The sequence below is a fragment of the Arachis duranensis genome, chromosome 9, assembly GCF_000817695.3.
Source record: "Arachis duranensis cultivar V14167 chromosome 9, aradu.V14167.gnm2.J7QH, whole genome shotgun sequence".
Lineage (NCBI taxonomy): Eukaryota > Viridiplantae > Streptophyta > Magnoliopsida > Fabales > Fabaceae > Arachis > Arachis duranensis.
This window is the reverse complement of record NC_029780.3, coordinates 83,134,262-83,152,567: the sequence shown is the minus strand read 5'-3', so window position 1 is coordinate 83,152,567 and position 18,306 is coordinate 83,134,262. Positions and strand designations below refer to the sequence as shown.

The window sequence follows — 18,306 nt, the reverse complement described above, 5'->3', positions numbered from 1 at the left end:
AAATAAAATAAAAAAATTTTCTTAGCTTCCAAAATTAACAAACTCCTGTAACACCCTATCACGCAAAGTCTTATGCTTAAGTCATAAAATAGAGGTAGTGAGATATTACGACCTCTAAAGATAAATATAGTACGTGTAGTATTGCAAAAAAGTTTATAACTAGGAGACTTTGAAGAAAAGTGGGTAAATCAAAACCGATAAATCAAAAGTGCAACACTCCGATCGATAACGTATATGAAGCGGATATAAGATAATCTAACCTGAAAAGCCATACAGAAGAGTGTCAATAATACATATATCAAGGCTCAGGACTCGGTTTGCGAAGATAACCGATCCGAACATACAGTATACATACATATATAGTAAGGAAATCCCAAAAGACAATCCAAAAGATAATATGACTCAAGCATAAGACTCTGCCTTCTAAAATTAACAAACTCCCTCGCTCATTCTTTTTCTTTATCTTTCTCTATCTTTTCTCTCATTCTCTATTTTTCTCTACCTTTATGTTCTACAAAAAATAAAATTAACAACATAATATAATTTAAATAAAAAATATTATTATATACATATTTTTATTTATTTTAAAATTTTTACTGTTTATCTTTTTAATATATATTTTTACTTTTTTTAAATATTTATTATATATAATTTAAAAAAATATTAATATTGTGATTAGAAGTTAGAATCAAGATTCAGTTGTTTTTTAAAAAAAGAGTTAATTTTATAACTATCAATATAAATTTTTTATGTCAATATCTAATTATATTTTTATCTATATAAAAAAATATTATTTTTAAATAACAAGTATAAAAATTAATTATTTCTATTTGTGCAACAAATTTAATACCTAATCAAATATAAAAATATACACATTAAATTCTTTCAAATTTTAGATAACGAATGTTAAAATTAAGTAAAAAAAATTAAATTCTTTCATTTGAAAATAATAACTAAAAAACTTATTATTTAATTTTGTTTAAGACTCTGGTCTTCTTAGTCGACGGAGACTTTTATTCCTTATGACTATTTTATAAAAATAGTTTAATGCTATAAATTTTTTGTGTCACAATCTATAATACCAAGACTAACATAATTTTAAAAGATTTATATTTTTATAATAGTATTACAGGTAAAATACTAGTTGTCAATATCTGTGTATAGTGAATTGAGTAAGAATGCAAGATTAAGAAGAATTAAATGAATATGAAATTTATGATAGACATGGTTGGAAATTGGCCTAATTGAACAAAATTATGATTTTTTTAATTTTTAGAAAAAAAATTCAGTGATTTTTTAAAAGGTAAAAATAATTTTATATTTAAATATTTTGTGCAAAAATATTTTATTATCTATTAATTATGTTTGATACTAACAATTTAATTACATCCAAATATATTTTACATCACCAACCAAGTTAACAAAATTGACTTTCATTCTTGGATAAATACTCTCCCAATTTCAATTATAAGGGCCAAACAATCAAACATTTAAAAAAAAATAACCCATCAACGTTCAAGCTTAGCTCACCATCTATTAATATATAATAAGTATGTAGTAGATGGTCCTTTGATCAACAAGTGATACGTCCTATACTCGACAAGTGTTTATTCTAATTACATGAAAAGTGTAAAAAAAACACAATAGCTCACACAAGTACTGAATTCCAGTGCAAAGCGGAGCGAGAATTTGAATCAAATTCAAATTCAAATCTTTATTCCAGTCGTGCTCTTAGCCTCTTATATATTAGTTTTTCCCCATTTGTCATACGAAAATTTAAAGAATGAGACGTCAACAAATTTTCTAACGAGAACAAATGAGAGACAAAGCGGCAAGTCTTGCTAGGGGGAGTAGTTGGCACTTGGCACTGGAAGGGGAAGACTTACTCTGGCGACATCGCAGAAAGAAGAAAACACGACCGTAAAAAAGAAAGGATGACGAAAAAAGAAGAGGGTGGCGACGAGGGCCTCAGTCACAAAGAAGGAGGGTAGATCGACAGAGAAATGAAGAGGAATGAGGCGACGGCAGTGATGGAGGCCGTCGTTGCTGTTGGATCTATAGAACTACGTCTACCGCGGAACGACGTCGCAGCCGTTCCTTTGCCAGCGGGTGTTGCAAATGAAGGATGGTTGGTTCTCTCCATCACACACTTTTTTTGTTGTTTGAATTATTTTTTTTAGATTGTCTCTTTTAATTATTGAAATGCAACGTCTCGAGAAAAATGTTAACGAAGTTTATACTAGCATTAAGAGATTTTCTCTCATTGTCGATGATTTTGTTTGATTTCCTTCTTTTTTGTTTTGATGATATAAGCTTCAGATTTCCATCAAGCTGGCATGTGACTCGGTTTTTAATACTCATACACATGATTGATCGATGGTGAGGAATCGCGCCAGAGAAGGTGATGTGAAGTGTGACGGCGATGCACACGAAGGTATTTAGCAGCGACAAGCCAACCCCCATTATTCTGAATCGGACAGCTTTGCCTAGAAAAGGCCAAGTAGTGCAGTAGCTCACTCCACCCCAAATGACTTCAAGCTTAAATATGGTGAGATTGGTTAAGTTACTCCGCTCAATATTCTCCACTAATCTTTTTATGTTTCGGGTATGTAGGTATGACCAGTTAAAGATTTTGGACCTTTTTGGAAACACTGATGTGGTGTGTAATCTATAATGTAAGTTACTATTTTTGAGTAACACAATTAAAGTTTCGAAGGCAAAATACTGCTACTAATGATACTAATTTAGATTCTATCCAACTATTTACTTATTGCTTAAAATAATTGAACTATTTTTAAGATAAAACTCAGAATTCAAGTATCTCTCAGTTCTTTTTCAAATAAAATTTTCTTTTAAGTAAGGTGAGAGATATATGGAACATTCTATAGCTTTAACATGTAACAAGAACAAGAGAACAGACAATAAAACATAACAAGAAACAGAAAAAAGTAACATGAGAAAAGAGAATTAAGAGAACAAATCCACCATAGTGTGGCGGCTATTACTCCTCCTTGAGGATCCAATATAGTACTTGATCTCTTTAATGTCACACCCTTGTCTCTGTTGTTCTTCCCTCATAGCTCTCTGATCTTCTCTATTTCATGGAGGATGGTGGAGTGCTTTTGATGTTCCAACCTCAGTTGCTCCACGTTTGAGCTTCACTCTCCTAGAGAGGTATTCAGTTGATCCCAAAAAATTTTGGGGAGGAAAATACATCCCTTGAGGTATCTCAGAGATTTTTATTGAGGCGGCTCCATGGCTCTTTGCTGTGGTCCATGTACCGACTCTCTAACATGCTCCATCCTTCTTTTAGTGATGGGCTTGTGATCTTCTATGATAAATCAAGCTGAATTGCATAGGTGACAAATGAGGTGGGGGAAGTAGAGGCAAGTGCCTTTCCCTTCATCTTCCTTGAGGTTTCACCAGTCTTTGGTGCCATACTTAGGAGTGATAGAAGTCAAAAAGCAAAGCTTTTGCAACACCAAACTTAAGAGTTTTGCTCGTCCTCGAGCAAATATAAACAATGGGGAAGAATAGGTAGAAGAAGGTGGGGTAGGTGGAGATTCTGTGGGGCCTACTGGTCTTGAGAAGCTTGGGAATTCAAATTCCCTGCCCTCTAAATGGGCGTTGAACACCCAACTTGCCTCCCATTTGTGGCATTGAACGCCCAGGAGGAACCTCCTTCCTGGCATTCAACGCCAGCTTGTTGCTCCCCAGAGGGCATTGAACGCCCTCTCTGGCTCCTTGTTTGGCGTTCAACGCTAACAAGGTTTCTGCTCCAGGGTGTTTTGTTTCCAGCTCTGACTGATTATGTTTCTGTTCTAACTACTTCACATGATCACAAACATTAAAAAGCAAGGAAAAACTCCAAAATAAACTAAAATAAAATCAAATAAAAATAAACAAAAGAAATAAAAACAGAAATACTCTACTCATGGTTGGGGTGCCTCCCAACAAGCGCTTCTTTAATGTCATTTTCTTGACGGATGATAAACCCCGATTTCGTGGTTTATTTTGTGCTTAATTTGAGAGATTTTATCACCTTTTCCCACATTTATTCAATAAAATAGCATGGTTTTGTAATTCTCCCTTAATTGTGCTTAAGTGTAAAAACATGCCTTTTAGGCCCTTAAATCGGTGATTTTAACTCACTTTAATTCCATTCGATGCCTTGATGTGTTTGTTGAGTGATTTCAGGCTCATAAGGCAAGTATTGGATGAAATAAATAAGGAGAAAAACATGCAAAGTGGAGAATGCATGAGGAAACAAGAATTGGGAATGCATCGATGGGCGCGCACACGTACAAGGCGCGTACGCACAAAAGTGATTTAGCATAGAGACGCGCATGCTTACATGACACGTCCGTGCGGATGAAGAAACAGCCAATCGACGCGCACGCGCACATGCGCGTACGCGCCGATACTCGCACGTGACTCACTTAAAGGCAAAACACTGAGGGCAATTTCTGAGCAGCCCAGGCCCAATACCAACCTGTTTCTGAGTGTATTTCATGCAGAATTGAAGCCCAAGCAAAGGGAAAAGTAATTAGTTTAGCCAACATGAGCCTTTAGTTAGTTTTCTAGAGAGAGAAGCTCCTGCTTCTATCTAGAATTAGGTTAGGATTAGGTTAGATTGTCTTAGATATTGAATTAATTACTTGATCTCATCTTGTTTCTTTTGTAATTTCACATTTCTACATCTTGATTCTCTTAGTTGCAATGTTAATTTCTCATTTGCTCTCTTGTGTGATGATGAACTCATGTTGGAATTGGTTTGCATTTAATGCAATTTGATGTTGATATTTCTTTTATTGATGAATTGAATTATGATTTCATTTTCCTTGCAATTAGTAGTTGTTAGATTTTACTATTTCTTACAATTTATGATGTTTACTTCTATTGCACTCTATGTGTTTGACAAAATGTTCTCTTTAATTTTTGAGTAGTTTTGTTAACTCTTGGTCCAAGCTAAGGTAATTGGGTAACCTTGAGTCATTGGATATAATGGATTTGGTGATTCGAGAATCCTTGGTGATCAATTTGATACCCATTGACGCTAACCCACTACTAAGTTAATTAGTAGGTAGGTTGGGATTTAAGGGTTGATGTGATCAAACCTATTTGATATACTTCAAGCTTAGGAGTAGACATTACGTACTTAAAGCTTTTGGGAAGTAGACTTTATAGGTTGGTGCCTCATAATTATCAATATTTGTGGTGTTGACAAGGATAGTGATTTCAATTTCCCATGCCTTAGCCAAGAGTTCTTTACCTTGCTTCCTTCAATTGCTTGCTTGATTTACTCTTCTTCCCATTTATTTTCCGCCCCTTAAAATCAAACCCCATTGTTCCTTCATAGCCAATAATCATTCACTTCATTGCAATTCCTTGTGAGACGATCCGGAGTCCAAATACTCCGGTTAATTCTTATTGGGATTTGTACTTGTGACAACTCAAATTTTTGATGTGGAAATTGTTTGTTGGTTTAGAACTATGCTTACAACGAGGTCCTTATTTCTATGAGAGGAATTCTAGACCATCGAGCAATTGTCATTTATCAAGACCATTGGGAACCCCTCCACCTAAGTTGTCATCCAATCCTTCATTTGAGTGGGTAAAACTTCTAACTCTTAGCTTTGTAATGCCACTTGAATATGGTTTGCTTGAAACGGATGGGCAACTTAGGATGCTTTATGGAATTAAGCATAAGAGAAGGATGTTTAGTGGTTGGTGTAGTAAGTCTAAGCTCATTATGGTTGAAACATCAAGGAGCAAGGGTTGGTGTAGTGCTCAATTGAATGGGTCTAGGAGGATAGTTTGGTGCTTCCATGAGAATTCATCTCACTTGCCACCCGGAGGAAATCACCATTATCAACTCAAGGACGGGTGTGAAAACAAAGTGTGGGATCCCAGATCGTACAAGAAAGATTGACTTTGGGAGCCTATGGCTTGTGAAGAACTCCATCAAAGCTTGGAGTTATTAACTTTGAATGATGAAGCATAATGGAAGTCCAAGCATTGGTAGATGTTCAAGGATGGATACAAGTATAAGCCACCTTGACAAGAAGCCTCCCAAATGTCCAACTTAAGGACTTAAACTAAAGGTACTTGGTGAAAGACACCCCACTATGGTAAACTATTTTCATTCTCTTGTAGATATAATGAATGAATGAATTGGGTTCCATTGTACATAATTTCTTTACTTCTTAGTATATTTTATTTTGCTTGCTAAGGTGTTTACACACTCTATGCTTCGATTAAGGTTGATTCTTTGACTTTGAGTTTTTGCTTGGATTGCAAGTTTTCACAAAGTGTTTAAAAAATCCCCAAAATCTCAAAAATGTGTTTAATTTTGCAACTTAGCTAGTCTAGAGTCTTAGAGGAGATTGGAAGGACCCTGAGAAAAAAAAAGAGAGAGAAGAAGCTACGCGCGAGCATAGAATGCGCGTGCACTGACCGTAGGTTTTGCCTTTTTTGGGCCAAGGACCAGAGAGTTGTGCCACTTTTGGGCCAACTATGCGCCTAAACCCGCTCGGACGCACGCTGTACGCATCCGCGTCCATTCTGCATTGCCCCATCCACGCGTGGGCGCGCCTGGAGCCTCCGCGCATTCTTCATAAGCTCAACCCATCCACGCGTAAGCGCATAATGCCGTGCGCATCGATGCATTTATGCATCACCCAGGCCAAAGGACCCGAGAGTTGTGCCAACTATGGGCTCCTTTTGTGCCTCTGGCCCAGCACACCCGCACGGACGCGTAGCGTACGCGTCCTTGCCCATTGCCAATTTTCTCATCTATGCACAGGCGCATATAGCGCTTCCGCGTCACTTCCTCATTCGCCCACACATGTGGACGCGCATGGTGCGCGCTCGCGTGGATTCAAAAATCTCATTTAACCAGGGACGCGAAAGCCTAGCGCAGTCGCGCCACCAACTCCCTTCTCTTCTCCAACGTCTCTCCTTCTTCTCCCTCAATTTCCAACCTTCAACTTTCAACCTCCCAGCACCCAACCACTGCCGACGAGCGTTCGCAGCCGTCACCACCGCCATCGCCTCACCTCTCTTCTTTTGTATCTCTCTTCTTTCACCTTTCTCACTCCTTTGGCCCTTCTCTGTTCTCTCTCTCACAGCGCCACCACAAGCACCGCCGCGACCTCCATTGTTGCTGGCGTGAGCTCCACTGTGCCACTAGACTGCCGCTCTGCTCTGGCCGGTTCACCCCTCTCTGTTCTCTCTCTCCCTCCGTTTGCTCTATTCTATTTCTGTGTCCCAGGTTCCATACCTTCCCTTGTTCTGCTTCTTTTACTGCTTTATATTGATTTTGTTAATTAATTAATTTAGCTTAGTTTGAATAGGTGGTTAGAGAATCTGGGCTGAGTAGTGGATTTAGGCTTATTTGAATCTATGCTGCTGTTTGGAATTGTTCTGTTTCATTGATTTGCCCTGTGCTCATTTAGATTGTTAATGCTGAATGTTGCTTCCCTTATGACTGCTGGTTGGTTTAGTTTGAATTATTTTCTGATGTTTGCTGCTAATGATTGGCTATTTGTTCAATTCATATGAACTCATACATAGTTTTTGTGCTTTTAATTTTTAATGGATTCATATGGAATTTGATTTGACTCTTTGAATTTGGGAAATAGCCAATTTACTGATGGAATGCTGCCGGATTTTTCCTAACCATATTTTATGAAATAACATTATTTTGATTGGTGTACAAACTTCTATTTGATGATTTCTGTGTTAATAGGATTTTGTTGCCTAAATGGTTTTGGAAACCCTTCAAGAACCTGTTTACGAGTTTTGGTCATACTTGTTATATTCCTTACTTGCTTACAATGTTGATTTACTTATATGCATTGCATGGTTAAGCAAGTTTTCAAATTGACCATAACTTGAAACTTTCTTGAAATTTTGTGCCTCTTTTGCATAAACACACAAGTTTGAAAGTTTTAAACTATGTGACTAGTAGGTTCACTCTATTCGTACCTAATCTCATTAAGTCACATGGATCATGAGGTTTTTCATTCTTATTTGAACTTGTGACTTTTATGCATTGTTGGAATTGGTGTTGAATGCTACTTGATTTGCTTGTTTCTCAATGTTTTGATTTTACCTACACCAATTCATATAACTCTAATGATCTTTACGTTGATGGATGATTTGTTTCATATTGGTTGCTTTCTAGCAATATTATATTTCATCATCAATGACTTGATGCATTTCATGATTGTGAGTGTGCTTACATTCTGTATATTCTTTTTGAATTGAGTCGGTAATCACCATATCACTGATTTTCAAACTGATTTCTAACTTTAATTTGTTTAACCAACTAACTTCCCTTTTGGTTTTTCACTTAACTCTTTTGATCATTCTTTTGGATATGGAATTTTTTTAGGCTTAATGAACAAGTAATGTGCAATTGTGATTTACATTCTTGGTTTGTGACTTGATTTGAATTATGAATTCTGTTGCTTGCATTCCAAGAATTCTGTTTTCCTTATTCACTTCATGAATATGCTTTGCTTTGAATGCTTTATATCTGCTTGGCTAGCTGCTTATCTTGTATCATCTCTATTTTTCAGGATGTCAGACAAAGAAAAAGCTATAGCCACTACTTCTAAGAAGAGAAGGTGCTCTAAGGCTTCTACCCTTTCTCCCTATGTAAATTATGCTAAGAATCTGCTGAATGACACAGACAAGGAAAATCAGTTGCTACCTTCCACTGATCCGATCAAATTTCCCAATCTTTACTGTGAACTTCACTTTCCCAATTTCCGGAAGAAAAATCTAAACATTGAGAAGAAATGGATCCTTCCCAATGATGTGAGACGTGCTATAAACACCCGTATTCTGGAGTTGGGCCTGGATTTCGTTGATAGAGATTTAGGGAGGATAAACACTTCATGGGTGAGGGAATTTTATTGCAACTTCTTTTGTGCCACTCTCGATTCAGTTCAGCTATGGGGTAGAGAGATTATGATCATTGAGGCTGCTATTGGGGATGCACTGCTCTGCTAACTTCGTCCTGATGACACCTGCGCCTATAAGCAGGCAGAGATGGCCATCCATTGCATGACATTTGACTATGAGGCACTTAAGTGCGTGATTGCCACACCTGGTGCCCCTTGGGTGATGGATTCTGGGAACAAAAAGCCCAAGGGGATGCGTTTCACTTATCTGTCGAGGGAGGCTAGGACTTGGCAGAATATATTCGCCCACTATGTCTTCCCCACCACTCCATGTGGCGAGCGCACATTTGTGGCCTACTACCGTTTTCTACACTGGTCACCAGCATGATTGAGCTAGCTGATGTCCCGTGGGAGGATGATGACATGACACTACCACCCTCAGATGATGACGACAAGGTTACTATTCCATGGGGTGGATGGGTGCATGAGAAGCCCTCGGCCAGACGCCGTTCTCGAGCTAGAGCGGCAATTGAGGCAGCCGGACCTTCGTCCTCCACAGCAGCAGCAGGACCCTCTTCCTCAGCTGCAGCAGCAGCACCCTTGCCACCACCACCACCACCTGAGCCGATATACCTGTTGGTCCAGCGCCTATTTTGCTTTATGGAGCGTATCGAGCGTCGCATTATGTGACGTCTCGACCGCATAGACCAGGTGTTCGCCTCACAGGGCATTGAGCTACTTTCGCTCCCAGACTCTCCCGTTTCTGACGAGCATGACCAGGAGGAGGAGCATGGTGAGGAGCCGACTCAGCAGGAGGCACCCCTAGAGACACAGGTCACCACAGAGATACCGCAGCCAGTTCCACAGCCTGAGCCACAGCGCGAGCCTGAGCCACAGTCTGGCGCGACTGTTGACCCCCATCCTGAGCTTCAGCAGTAGCATCGAGGATGATGCTTGATTCTAAAGTGTGGGAAGGTCACCATTTGTGACCGGTGTTTGCATTTATATGGTGAACTTTCAACCATCTATCTTTAGTTTCTGCTACTTTACTTTATTTTGCACTTTATCTTTTAGATCATTTTGGGATTATTGTACATAGTCTTTGATTGTGATTAGAGAAAAATATATTTTGGATTGTTAAAACTTAGTTGACCCTTTTTATATAAGAATTGTGTTTTGATTGAAAAGGGGGTAAACTAAGGAAAATTTTAAATCACAACATTGCATTAGAATATACTTTGTCACTGTGATGAAAATTTCCAAGAAATTTATTTTTAAGGCATCACCCCAATTGGTTGAAATTTTTTTTAGAACTTGTTTGAATTATATACTTTGTGGAACATGATTTTTGAGCTAATAACACAACCATGTGAGATTTGAGCCTAATTGTGTGGTTACATCATATATAACCACTTACTTTCATTCTTGTGTGCAGTATTCTCTTCCTATGATTGTAATCTTTGGTCTGTTTGATTCTTTATGTCCATTATTTTGTGTATACATGCATTTATATGATTGACACCATTGTTCAAATAACTCACTTACCCAAATAGCCTACCTTTTATCTTCCATTGTTAACCAATTTTGAGCCTATGCTTAACCCATTTGTTCTTAATTGTAGCACATTACAAGCCTAAGTGAAAAACAATAAATGTCCTTAATTTGGATCTTTGATTAGCTTAGACTAGTGAGAGTGTTTATCATTTGATTTTGGAATAGTTGGGAACATTGGGTAGAGATAAAAGTATATTTTGTGTTTGTGTTGAAAATCTTGGAAATTGGGTATATACTCATGTATTAATCATGTATTAACCTTATGCATTGATGTTCTTGTATATATCTTAGTTTGAAAAGAAAAAAATGAGAAAAACAAAAAGAAAAAAAAAATATATATATATATATATATAATATAGAAAAAGGAAGAAAAATAAAAGCAATAAAAAGGGGATAAAATGCCCAAAGTAAAGCTCAACAAAAGTCAATGCATATCTGTGGCGACCAAAAATAGAATGCATGAGTGTGTGAAAAAGTGAAGAATGGGTAGTTAGGTTTGTTTAGAATTGTATAGGTTGTCATAGGTTAGGTGGGAAGCTTAGGTTAATCAAAGATTCAAATTCTAGTCCACTTGACCATATGCATCCTACCTTGACCCTAACCCCATTACAACCTATGGAAAGCCCTTATGATATTTGTATGCATGCATAAAGAAATTGTGGATTGTTAGATGAAAAACAAATCTTAGAAAGTATGATTAGGGGAGAATTGAGTGAATCAAACCCATACACTTGAGTGCCTAGAGCAGATACACATCCGGTGAGGGTTCGATCGCTCAATTACATGTCTCCACCTATGCTCATCTTTTCTTGCAAGTTTGTAAAATCTTTCAATGATTCAATTCAATTGTGGGTTTGCTTTGATTGTTATTGCTTTAGCCCTTGTGCTTGTATATGTATTCTTGGAAATTAACTTGTTTTGACCAAGTGGATGCATTCATATAGATACATTGCATATAGATAGGTTGCATTTAGATAGTTTGCATTGAATAAATGTGATACCCTTTTGCTTCTTTCTTGATTCTAGCATGAGGATATGCTTAGTTTAAATGTGTGGAGATTTGATAAACCCCGATTTCGTGGTTTATTTTGTGCTTAATTTGGGGAATTTTATCACCTTTTCCCACATTTATTCAATAAAATATCATGATTTTGTAATTCTCCCTTAAATTGTGCTTAAGTGTAAAAACATGCTTTTTAGGCCCTTAAATTGGTGATTTTAACTCACTTTAATTCCATTCAATGCCTTGATGTGTTTGTTGAGTGATTTCAGGTTCATAAGGCAAGTATTAGATGGAAGAAATGAGGAGAAAAGCATTCAAAGTGGAGAATGCATAAGGAAACAAGAATTGGGAATGCATCGATGGGCGTGCACGCGTACAAGGTGCGCACACGCAAAAGTGATTTCGCATAGAGACGTGCACGCTTACATGATGCGTCCGTGCAGATGAAGAAATAGCCAATCGACGCGTACGCGCACATGGCGTGCATGTCCCGATACTCGCACGTGACTCACTTAAAGGCAAAATGCTGGTGGCAATTTCTGAGCAGCCCAGGCCCAATTCCAACCTGTTTTTGAGTATATTTCATGCAGAATTAAAGCCCAAGCAAAGGGGGAGTAATTAGTTTAGCCAACATGAGCCTTTAGTTAGTTTTCTAGAGAGAGAAGCTCCCTCTTCTCTCTAGAATTAGGTTAGGATTAGGTTAGATTGTCTTAGATATTGAATTAATTACTTGATCTCATCTTGTTTCTTTTGTAATTTCACATTTCTACATCTTGATTCACTTAGTTGCAATGTTAATTTCTCATTTGCTCTCTTGTGTGATGATGAACTCATGTTGGAATTGGTTTACATTTAATGCAATTTGATGTTGATGTTTCTTTTATTGATGAATTGAATTATGATTTCATTTTCCTTGCAATTAGTAGTTGTTAGATTTTACGATTTCTTACAATTTATGATGTTTACTTCTATTGCACTCTATGTGTTTGACAAAATGTTCTCTTTAATTTTTGAGTAGTTTTGTTAACTCTTGGTCCAAGCTAAGGGAATTGGGTAACCTTGAGTCATTGGATATAATGGATTTGGTGATTCGAGAACCCTTGGTGATCAATTTGATACCCATTGACGCTAACCCACTACTAAGTTAATTAGTAGGTAGGTTGGGACTTAAGGGTTGATGTGATCAAACCTATTTGATATACTTCAAGCTTAGGACTAGACATTACATACTTAAAGCTTTTAGGAAGTAGACTTAATAGGTTGGTACCTCATAATTATCAGTATTTGGGGTGTTGACAAGGATAGTGATTTCAATTTCCCATGCCTTAGCCAAGAGTTCTTTACCTCGCTTCCTTCAATTGCTTGCTTGATTTACTCTTCTTCACATTTATTCTCCGCCCCTTATAAATCAAACCCCCTTGTTCCTTCATAGCCAATAATCATTCACTTCATTGCAATTCCTTGTGAGACGACCCGGAGTCCAAATACTTCGGTTAATTCTTATTGGGGTTTGTACTTGTGACAACTCAAATTTTTTATATGGGAATTATTTTTTGGTTTAGAACTATGCTTATAACAAGGTCTTTATTTCTATGAGAGGAATTCTAGACCATCGAGCAATTGTCATTTATCAACGGACAGCTCCTTTTAAGGAGGAAGATAGTTGATGTGCGGAAAACGATCCGACACAAAACTCACCGGCAAGTGAACCGGGTCGCATCAAGTAATAATAACTCACGGGAGTGAGGTCGATCCCACAGGGATTGAAGGATTGAGCAATTTTAGTTTATTGGTTGGTTTAGTCAAGCGAATCAAGATTTGGTTGAGAGATTTGTGATTAACAGAATTTAAATTGCATGGAAAGTAAAGGGAATGGGTAAATTGCATGAAATTAAAGAGAACTGAAATTTAAAGTGCTGAATCTTAAAGAACAAGAAATTAAATGGCAGAAACTTAGAATGCAAGAAATGTAAATTGCAAAATCTTAGTTAAAGAATAAGAAATTAAATTGCAGAATCTTAAATTGCAAGAAATGTAAATGGCTTGAATTATAAAGGGAATTGGGAATTGGATTTGCAGAAATTAAACAAGGAAAAGTAAATTGCAACAAACAGAGAAGTAGAAGATCACTTGGATTGAATCGGATCTAAAAACAGAAATGTAAATGAGATTGAAAAGCATTAAACAGAGAATGTAAAATTGGAATTCAGATCTCAGGACCCAAGAGACTAGATAACCAAGTCTAGATCTCAATGCCTTCTTAGATCCACCAAGAACAATTGCAAAGGAAATGAAGATTGCAGAGAAAGTAGATGAAGAAGCAATTAACTGAAACGGAAATTCAATTGTGCAGTAAAATTTAACAAGATCCCAAGGTGAGATTGAAACAGAAGTTCTTCAATTCTCCACCCAAGATCCGAAGCAAGAAAAGTAAAGAGTATTCAAGCAAGAACAAGGAAGAAGAGAGATCAATTTTCCTCCCAAATTCCCTTGAATTAAAAACAATAATCCTAAAATGTAAAGTGAGCTCTCTACTAAGTGCCCTTAATCCCAAAACCGAAAAGAAAGCTCTATCAAAACTTAAATCCTATGCTATTTATACACTTTCTTCAATTGGTCTTCAAGCCTTGAACTGGGCCTTTGCTCTGATGGAATTGGGTTGATAGAGGCCTTGGTTGATTGCTCTTGGAGTTGGGGAGAGAACCAAAGTGAACCGGGTTTGGAATCATGAAAGCTTGAGTAAAAGTTTGAGTAAAAGTTTGAGGCAAACTTTTACTCAAACTTTTCATATCAGTCACCCATCCTTGCTGCTACCAACATTTGGGCCAAAGTTTGGGGTCAAACTTTTGCTCAAACGTTGGCTCCCCCTTGCACACTCATGGCGCCAACGTTTGCCAAAAAGTTTGAGGCAAACGTTGGCGCAAACTTTTGCTCTCCAGGGTGTTGATTTGTGATGCCAACGTTTGCCAAAAAGTTTGAGGAAAACGTTGGCTCAAGCTTTTCTCCCAAAAGTTTACGCAAAAGTTTGAGGCAAACTTTTGGTCAAGCTTTTTGCTCCCTGGTTCATTTTCACTTATTCCAAAAGTTTGAGCTAAAGTTTGAGACAAACTTTTGCTCAAACTTTTTGTTCTCTCTTCCTCCTAACCATTCCTTCTTGCTTCAACCTTTCTCCAAGCTTTCTTCACCTATCATTAATCAACCAAACACATCAAAGCTATGCTCAAAATCATGAGATATTCATTCTTTCATAATATATGATAATAATGGCATAAAACCTGATGAAATTGCATTAATTCATCTATGGTTGATTAAATCAAAGGAAACATGAAATTCTACCCAATTAGCTTGCTTATAGCTCAAGAAAATGCATAAAATCAATTGAAAACAAAAGAAAAAGACTAGTTAAACTAGGCTAAGATGACTCGTCATCATAACACCAAACTTAAATCTTGCTTGTCCCCAAGCAAGCAGTAAGACATAAGAAAAATTACTAGAAGCAGAGAAGTGTATAAGCCTTTTATTGGAAGACATTGAATACTAGTAAATGGGGTTTTTATGCATGGTATCTTAGGGATTTTTATTCTATGGCTGAGGCATCAACTTAGGGATTTTTATTCTGTGGCTGAGGCATCAGCATTCCTCTGGATCCTTACTTGAATCACACAAAAAAATGAGACTTGTTATTCCTTGGTCCTTAGCTTTTCTTGTTCTTTTCTTGGCTGAGGCTTAATGCTATGTGGTAAGGCGACTTTTTAGAGTAAGCTTTCAGCCAGCATTCCCGCCCCAGTTGGTTCAAGATGCTAGGTGTTGAAACACCCCTATGGGCTTACTTGCTCAAGCCTCTCCTTAGCACACACACATCACAGGCATTTAGCTCGTTTTGTTCATCTCTGTTTGTTCTTTGGAAATTGATGCCCAGCACCTCTTTGGGTTACTAAATGCTCTGTCTCAAAGTAGCTCTTGATGGTGGACTTTCGATTGGCAATCCTGGGTTAGTTAACCCAAGTTGCCGGGTGATGAAGCACCCCTTAGAACCTAGTTATCCAAGCTTATCTTTGTACAAAAAGCATCACAGGCATATATCCAAATCTCAAGCTATTGATGCCCAGCCTTGTTTATTTCTTTTTGCTTCTTTTTCTTGCATTTTCTTTCTTTTATTTTTGACCTTTTTCTTTTGTCAAGTCTCATGAAATGTAACTCAAGTTCATATCACAAAGTCATGCCAACATTCAGCCTTATTCATAAATCAACTAATGAACCAGCACATACCACCACATAACCTCATTTTGTCTCATATCATGCTAGACTTTTACTCTTTCTCTATTTCACAGTTATTTTTCTTTTATTCAAGCACGAGGGACAAAACATATAATTCAAGTAAGATGAAACTGAATCAAGCACTTAGACTAGTAAGCCATAACAGCATGAAACCAAACAAACTCGCAGACAGTAAATGAATCTAAGAAGACACTAATCAACAGGGGACATTTGCACTTTCAATTAACATATTTGAACTAGAATCAGTCAGAGAACAATACAACCTCTTGGAGTCTATTTGTTTCCGCTGTGTCATCATCTTTGTTAGATTCCATGTCCTTCTTTTGTCCATGATGATGTATCTTTTCCTCCAAGAGATTGAATGACTTCCTACAAAAGATATTGAAAGTTGCTTGTTCCCCAAGCACTTGAGACACAGTTAGCATGCATGTATGCTTGTGATTCTGTGAACCTAAGTTGGTGTGGGAACACCAAACTTAGTTTCTTGCCTACTTCTATATGTAGCAAAATAAATACATGCATGAAACATCAAGTACTTTTATTAAGGAAATAAACTATGAACTAAGAAACAAACTACGAACTAGAAAACAACTAAAAACTAGAAACATGACAATTGTTAAGTAGTTTCTCTGATTGTTTGGAGCCGATACTGATCATGCTGAGGGTTCAATGTGTTCTTAATGAAATTTTTGGTGGAACACCAAACTTAGCATCCAACAGTCACCCTTTAACTATTTTGGTATGCAACACCAAACTTAGCTCTTTGCAATACAGAGAAATCTACTCAGCTCTTTTATTAAATTAGCTATGAAGAGAAAATTACCTCAAGTTGGGTTGCCTCCCAACAAGCGCTTCTTTATTGTCACTAGCTTGACATGTTGTTCTTCACTTTCTTCCTCTTCTTCCAATTTGTTAAGAGGAATGACCTCAAAGGGGGGAAAGATTCAGCTAGTGCCCCCTGTCTTGATCTCTTCTCAGCAAGCTTTATTTTGTTAATAACTTGATTAAGCTTGTTTGCTGGATCAAGGGACGGATTGCTTGTAGTTGACCTTCTCTTTTTCATGAATATTGTCCTTTGTAGCTTGGTCACAATCCTCTTCTCAGTGCTTTTGTTAATTGCCTTCACTTCCTTGAGTCCAAGTCTTGGTGGTTGTGTGATTGTTGGAGTGATTTCTTCATCAAGAGCTTTTTGCATTGGAGGTTCCATGGGCTTTTCCTCTTTGCACTTCTCTGCTTCAGTTGAGTGTGACTTCTCTTGATTGGCTTCCTCCTCTTCTTTTTCCTGATTTTCTATTAATTTCTTTGGGAGGGAATCTTTATGTTTCATTGTCACCTCAAGTAGCTTTTGTGAATGTAAAATCCTTGGCTCATGTTTCTCATCCTTCGTTGCAATTCCACTTGACACAGGGACCTTTTGTTCTTGTTTTTCCACTTCCTCTCCCGCAAACTTGTCTTCATCTTCACTGTTTGATGGTTCTAAGTTCACCCTTATTTGCTCTAAGGGCCCATTCATCTTCTTGAGGATGATTTCTTTCCAGGATTGGGGTTGTGTGTATCTTTCCACGAGTTTTCTATGAATTTCAATGGCTTGAAGGTAATCCTCATCTGTTGGTTCAAGAGATGAAGGTTGAGAGAAATTTTGGTGACGTGGATGTGTTGTGGTGAAGTTTTGTTGAGGGGTGTGGAATGAGTTATGTGATTGATGGAATGACTTGTATGGATTTTGGAGGAAACTTTGTGTTGAGGCATAATCAAGTGATGAAGAACTTTCAAATGAGAAACTGGGAAGTGAGGGTGGATGCTCTTTCATTCTTTGGTGATACTCCCACCCACCATGAGGATAATAATATGAATCATTTTGTGGTGGTGGTTGGTATCCCACATGATTCTCCTGCTCATCTTGTGTCTCTGAAGCAAATCTTCATGAGTTGGAGTGCTCAGAATGTGTATTCTTTTGGTGATATTCCCAGCCATCATTAGATATTGGTGATGGTGGATGATATCCCATAAAATTTTGTTTGACCATAAGATGAGTTGAAATCCATTTGTATTTTGTAAACATCAATGAAATTTAAAATTCATGTAACAGAGAAAGAATTTCTTAGTGAGGCAATAACTCAAACACCTTGGTTTCACTTTTAAAACAGAGAACAAAAATAAAGAAAATGCTTGATCTAGACCACCACCTCACTTAATCATTGTCAATCTATTTTAATCCCCGGCAACGGCGCCAAAAACTTGATGTGCGGAAAACGATCCGACACAAAACTCACCAGCAAGTGCACCGGGTCGCATCAAGTAATAATAACTCACGAGAGTGAGGTCGATCCCACAGGGATTGAAGGATTGAGCAATTTTAGTATATTGGTTGGTTTAGTCAAGCGAATCAAGATTTGGTTGAGAGATTTGTGATTAACAGAATTTAAATTGCATGGAAAGTAAAGGGAATGGGTAAATTGCATGAAATTAAAGAGAACTGAAATTTAAAGTGCTGAATCTTAAAGAATAAGAAATTAAATGGTATAAAGATTTTCAAAAATATCCAATCAACAAAGGAAA

At 37.3% G+C, this 18,306-nt stretch overlaps 1 protein-coding gene across 1 annotated transcript; it reads left to right on the top strand.

The window, feature by feature from the left end:
• Nucleotides 1-9,296: 9,296 nt before the first annotated feature.
• On the top strand, nt 9,297-9,851 carry LOC107465714 (uncharacterized). Its single transcript, XM_016084685.1, has 2 exons — nt 9,297-9,579; nt 9,664-9,851. The coding sequence occupies exons 1-2, from the start codon at nt 9,297-9,299 to the stop codon at nt 9,849-9,851; spliced, it is 471 nt and encodes a 156-aa protein (XP_015940171.1).
• The last annotated feature ends 8,455 nt before the right edge of the window (nt 9,852-18,306 follow it).

Excerpts from the sequence above, each read along its gene's own strand:
- LOC107465714 (XM_016084685.1), top strand. The coding sequence starts at position 9,297 with ATGATTGAGCTAGCTGATGTCCCGTGGGAGGATGATGACATGACACTA. Across the intron at positions 9,580-9,663 it reads CCTATTTTGCTTTATGGAGC|ACTCTCCCGTTTCTGACGAG; the intron begins GTATCGAGCGTC and ends TTTCGCTCCCAG.